The sequence below is a fragment of the Haliotis rubra genome, unplaced genomic scaffold (assembly GCF_003918875.1).
Source record: "Haliotis rubra isolate DU_JTF1 unplaced genomic scaffold, ASM391887v1 Scf177, whole genome shotgun sequence".
In the NCBI taxonomy this organism is placed as follows: Eukaryota; Metazoa; Mollusca; class Gastropoda; order Lepetellida; family Haliotidae; genus Haliotis; species Haliotis rubra.
In genome coordinates, this window is record NW_025765747.1 from 758856 (window position 1) to 765100 (window position 6245).

Consider the following 6245-nt stretch of genomic DNA (forward strand, 5'->3'; position numbering starts at 1 on the left):
CAGTTTTTTATTTGAATGGGATAAACCTTTGTTTACGAGGTGGGGAGGAACATCGTGCTCTAAAAGTAGGTGAATTTTCAGACTTCTGTGTTACAAGAAACAACAAAAACAATTCGTATACTCTGAAGGGGTTTCCAAAACGAATTCAGGAGGGCTGAAACATAAAAGATTGTCTGCTAAGGTCATTTCAGTGGATATTAATGAAGAGAACCCTGCCCGTTGTCCAGTTGAACTTCACCAAAAGTACATGTCATTGAGGTGAGTGAATAATTTAGTGATTACTTAATATCTTAAAATTGAAAATATGTGAAATTCATATTGTTTTAAAAAAAAGTTGCTTTTTATTATAAAAAAAACCCATGGAGACGGCTACAGTGAAGCTTGTATGCAATGTATGTACCACTTGATTGCAGGCCAGTGGGTTGTGATGACTTTTACCTTCTTCCACTCAAGTATCCTAAGCCTAACCAGTGTTACTCTGCCGCTCCTATAGGGAGACACGTTCTGTCTTGGGTGGTCAAGAGGCTCTGCGCCAGGGCCGGGTTTCAAGGATTTTATACAAGCCACTCCCTAAGGGCCACAACGGCCACACGCCTGTATGAGAGCGGTTTGGATGAGCAGCTGATTGCCGAAAGGACAGGTCACAGATCGACAGCTATTCGTGCGTAAGTATAGGTGTAATTGCATTTGAAATAATCATATACTGAACAACAGGTTGCTTTGATGTCATATGTGCCCTGGTACAATGGGACATATGTGCACTGTATTTAATGATCATTAATCACGTCTATGGGCGGTGAGGTAGCCTAGTGGTTATCGTGCCTGCGGTGCGGGTTCGATTCCCCACACAGACACAATATGTAAAGCCCATGCTTTGTGTGCCCCCCCCCCCCTGTCACACTGCTGGAATATTTGCTAAAGAATGTGTAAAACCAAACTCACTCACTGACAATCACTTGTAAAATGTATATAAAAATATATATTAGTGAGGGAGTAACATGTACTGAATAATTGTGTTATATACAATACAGGTACAAAAGAACAAGCGAGGGCATGTTAAAGATTGTTGATGTTGTCCAGAGGAAAACACCAACAACTGCCACATCGGCAACTAGCTCGCCAACACCTCACGTCTCCGACACCACTGACCCCAAGAGACGTCAAGACGCCAACTGTTCAAATGTTAAAACTGTACACTTCGTTGTTGAACGCGACGGTGCAAGAGTGACATTTGACATGTAATAAAGGGATGAAAACATTGTGAGGTTTTTGTTTCTATATTTCGGTAATGGCTGACTGACTGAGTTTAGTTTTACGCCGCTTTTAGCAATATTCGAGCAATATCATGGCGGGGGACACCAGAAATGGGCTTCACACATTGTGCCCATGTGGGGAATCGAACCCGGGTCTTCAGTGTGACGAGCCAACGCTTGAACCACAAGGCTACCCCACCGCCCCATTTCGGTAATGTAAGTATTACTGTTTGAATTCAGCGTTTGGACCGGGTAGGTAATAGGGCGCCAATATTTCAAAGTAGGGCGCCAATACACCAGAAAAAGTCGCCAATAAACGAAAGATACGGGCTTCCCATTCCATGCTTATTGGAGTGATATGTTGTGTAATGGAGGCAATTTTAGGTTTAAATGAGGTTATACAAAGTTTGTAAGGCCCTGCTAGGAGGGTTTAGATTTTTAGGTCTATAAGGCCTTGCTGTCTCTCGCCGTGTTCTTTCGGGGAAAACAACTCGATTGAAGGAGCGTTATTCAGGCATTGCAGTATATATAAATACTTGTACCCAGTGTTCGCCCTTGACCCGAAAAAAGCTACAATCCATAAGGACCCAAAACCATAAAAAGTTATGGGTCCTGATCAGAATGTGTCGGCCCTATATTATATGGAATTAATACTTTTGGTTATTGGGGATGAAAAAGCTGTCGGCCTTAAGGACCTGCAGAAAACAAGCTGTGGTTTACAGTCGGTTTGAGCCAAAGGACCGACATTAATTTCGAACGCTGCTTGTACCTACCTGAAAGTCTTTGAGTGTTTTGGGATTTTTAATGACAATCCATGATGGATTATAACAAAATGTATACACATGAACACCCACCAGTAACTAAAACACTGTGTTTGCCTCGAACATCAGTTTTACTGCCCATTGATACAGATTAGAATATGTCTTCAGCAACCCATGCTTGTAAGAGGCGACTAACGGGATCGAGTGGTCAGACTCGCTGACTTGGTTGACACATGTCATCCTATCCCAATTGCGTAGATCGATGTTCATGCTGTTGATCACTGGATTGTCTGGTCCAGACTCGATCATTTACAGACCGCCGCCATATAACTGGAATATTGCTGAGTGCGGCGTTAAACAACCAATTATACTGCCCATTCTATACTCTGCTCTAAGCGAAGTAAAAATTGATATTTGGTAGCAATTTACTTGCTGAGAAGAATACGTACAAACGACACTATCAATACCAGAAGTTCTGTCCATCACGACTACAACACCAGTCCGTCACAGTTGTCTATGACTGATACACCTAAAGTCTCTACATTTTAAACCTAAATGTGGCTTCATTAGTTGGCTATCAGTGACTCGTCACGTAACTGGGTCGCCAATAGTTTCTAAAACACCTTCAATAGTTTGCTATTGATCGACTACTTTTGACGGACATATGTGGGGGACCTTGTAAATTTACTCGTTTTATACAAAATGATACAGTGGGGGTTCTAGAACAAGTCGGCATTTTTAGTCTGGACATTCTACTTGGAGGTTCCCGGATCGTGTTCGGGCGACATGTCTTCAGATCATCAACCCGCAGTTATTTGCCTGATGGGGCGGTGGGTATGGTAGCCTAATGGTTAAAGCGTTCGCTCGTCACGCCCGGGTTTGATTCCCCACATGGGTACCCCGCCATGATGTTGCAGGAATATTGCTAAAAGCGGCGTAAAACAATACTCAATGTTTGCTTGCCGCCCTCGCAGCACGTGAACATGCAACCCATAGCTTTTGAGATACCGTGTGCTGCATGTCCCTTGCATGTGCATTTACAATGCTGGAGGATGATCGAATGTCTGGAGGTAGATTAAGATGGTGCTTAATTAATGCTGATGTGTGTATGTGGATACGATGTATACATTCAGGCTTTGTTACTGTTTCCTGTCCGTATACACGAATTGTAGTTTTGACCAAAGAGAAGTAGTTAACTAATGGGAACAATGACCGTTCTGTAATGGGATTCGACATTACGTGGCAATAAATATGGAAATGTTTTTGACTTATAGGAACTATGCCCTGAAATCAGTATAAGCTCGTTAAACCAAGGAAATCTGTCGCCTGGAGGCATAAGCATGTTGGTTACTTGTGTTCTTACTTCCTGCAAACATTTAACGGATTCAATCAAGGGTGATTGTGATTTCCATTGCCATGGACATTCGCGTGAGATGCAAGAACGTATTCATTCTTATACAATACTCTCGACACTGCCCTTTTATACACTGCTTTCATACATGTGCATGTTTCAAAGCTATGTAGCATATCTTCCGTATTTCCATGACTGTATTCAGTGTTAAAGCGCAACTGACAAACCGTTTATTCAAATACATTATCTAAACCTGTAACGCCAACGCCTATCTCGAATGGGCAGGGTAGCCCAGAGGTTAAAGCGTTCTCTCGTCACGCTGAAGACCCGGGTTCGATTCGCCACATGGGTACAATGTGTGAAGCCCATTTCTGGTGTTTCTCTCTCCCCGTGATATTGCTGGAATATTGATAAAAGCGGCGTAAACCTTAACTCACTAGAATGGGCGTAAAAGTCAACAAATCGTGAAAGTATATGAAGGGGAACAGTGATGCCACCAGGTGCCGGCCAAAGGGTAAGAATGCATGTCCGACTGAAAGATTACGAAAAAATAAAACATGCAAAGAGCTTAACACATCTCACATTGTGTAACCATTATCTGTAGGTATCCTTCAAAAGCCTTTCTCGTTCCCTTCAGTCCACCTCCCTGGTCACGCACAAACCCCAGCGTCCACTTGGCATCAGGCCAACGGTAGGAGTTGTCTGCCCCTCGGTACCTCGTCGTTTATTCTTCGTTTCTTTCCGGCCTTGTTTGGGTCACCAGGATAAGAGTTGAGAACGTCATTCCGACTCGTCTAACATCCGACGCCAAGTGCCCTGCTCCAGTCGGTGACAGTCCCCGATTCGCACGGAGTGGTCACCACTGGCGTCTGACAATTTTTAGCAGTACGACTGAAGGTAATTGTCAACAACAACAACAACAACTCGTCTCTGGTATCTGACACAGCTCTCGGTCTACACGGACCATGGCTGTTGCTGAGGCATGTGGTAGGAGTTTGGAGTTGTAGTATGCCCTTGATGTTCTGAAAATATAATTTTATTATAAACAATGTGTATTATTTCTGACAAAATACCTGAACGCAAGCAGTAAAACTAGGGGAGGTTGTGTGATCATTATTTTAAAATACACACGACTAACTGTGAAACAAGTCCTCTTATTCTGTGATGAAATATCTGCCAACTTGTCAAACCGCACACATAATTCCTCCACTTGTATATGGAAAACAGGACAGGTACACTCCAGGTGAGTGAACGAATACAGATTGCACAGCTGTCATGAATTCAGTTTTGCTGCAGCTATTAGAGTGTCCGAAGTGGTAAATGTAAGTCGAGTGTCTCACTTTGTAAAAGGAACTCGAGTATCGGGTCTTGTGAATGTAACTCGAGAAAGAAGTACTCGCTAGTCTTGTACAAGGTCCGTGCCAGGTGGTTGCTGACAGGCTGGGGGTACTGCTTAGAGTGACACGGAAGTCGACGGGGCTCTTCAGTGAAAGGTCATGTGAATCAGCCACTCAATGGCGGCAAAACTACAGAGATGACAATGTTGTGTCTGAATGATACTAGGTATTTTATTGAAAGGTGTGTGTGAATGTGCGCGTGTGTGGTTGCGTTGCGTTGTGATGATTTAGGCGGTATGTGGAAATGGTACTATTCTCATCACGTGAGTGAGTTTAATTTTACGCCACCTTTAGCAATATCACGGCGGGGGTGACCAGAAATGGGCATCACAATGTGTAAATGATATAGCGTAAGAGGTGTTGTGCAGAGGTGATAAAATGTGGAAATGATGTAGCCGTTTTGTGGAAATAATCTACAGTCACTGTTGTCTCGAAGTTAAAGGGACCTTTGTTAATTATTCGAGTTATCCGAGGTTTCATACAGCAGGGACTCAATTAACATTGAAGGAATACGCAGGGGAGACAACCGCATGTAGGACACATCAAAGGTCGACTCCGCCGTGTTTGACTGTAGTTGATACGTGGAAATAATATAGCCATAATGTGTAAGATAGAACTGAATAATGATCTCGACTCGGAATTACCAGCCAGAACAACAACTACTTGTGCCATAATGCATGTAGCGCTGTTGGTTCATAGTGGTATTACCTGGACGAGTGTGCGATACAGCCACTGGCCCGCTAACCTGTGGCTAGTAAAAATCTCGTCGGGCCAGTAAATCTCAGTCACTGGCCTGACGGACTAGTGAAGTTTCATGGGGTCACTTTGTAGATATATCACTCTCTCCGACTTGTTACGTTATAATACACGAAGTTTTAATCTTCTGTATCTATTTTTGTAATCTTCTGCTTAATTTCTACATTCAAATTTCGGGCTGGTGAATTACTTTGTGTGCTAGTGACTTTCAGGCATAGCTGGCCCGACTGGCTAGCAAACTGTAGAAACTATTTCGCACACTGATCTGGCCCCTATTTTCACATTAACATAGATTTACGATAGTCGTGGGATCGATTTGTGCAAAGGGGCCCGCCCTTACAAGAAATTTTAAGACCCGCGGATGTATTTCAACGGTTACGCGTAATCCTGTTTTAAGCGAGAGTTACCTCCCTTCCACCATTAGACGTCATTCTGACAAACGCCGTCTTCCATGTCAGGAAGTTGCATCATGACCAGAGTTAATGATGCAGATATATTGCAATGGTCCCTACTTGGCACTGCATCCTACACTACTGACGGAGAATGACGCACGGGGTGTTTGGGGGGTCCTCCTCGCCACTCCTTATTTCCACGAATTTAATTTGACACTTTCCCTATAAGCATGACTGTCCGTGCATGCTGAAACGTCCTATGTTTGGGTTTTATAAACATCTGTCAGCTGCTATTGCAACATCAATGCCTATTAATCCACACGTGACTCCTGATC

General features: G+C 43.4%; 1 protein-coding gene across 2 annotated transcripts; it reads left to right on the forward strand.

The window, feature by feature from the left end:
• The first annotated feature begins 94 nt into the window (after positions 1–94).
• On the forward strand, positions 95–1259 carry LOC124273141. Of its 2 annotated transcripts, XM_046708359.1 has the most exons (3): positions 95–258; positions 414–665; positions 1032–1259. In XM_046708359.1, exons 1-3 carry the CDS (start codon positions 248–250, stop codon positions 1240–1242), a joined length of 474 nt encoding a protein of 157 aa, XP_046564315.1. In that variant the 5' UTR covers positions 95–247; the 3' UTR covers positions 1243–1259. The 2 variants fall into 2 exon arrangements, with proteins under 2 accessions (XP_046564315.1, XP_046564314.1); XM_046708358.1 differs by lacking the exon at positions 95–258 and having other exon boundaries at positions 371–665.
• The last annotated feature ends 4986 nt before the right edge of the window (positions 1260–6245 follow it).

Bases quoted from the DNA above. Each gene is read 5' to 3' on its own strand.
- LOC124273141 (XM_046708358.1), top strand. From the start codon at position 391: ATGTATGTACCACTTGATTGCAGGCCAGTGGGTTGTGATGACTTTTAC. The intron at 666-1,031 runs GTAAGTATAGGT...TATACAATACAG, and splicing joins AGATCGACAGCTATTCGTGC to GTACAAAAGAACAAGCGAGG.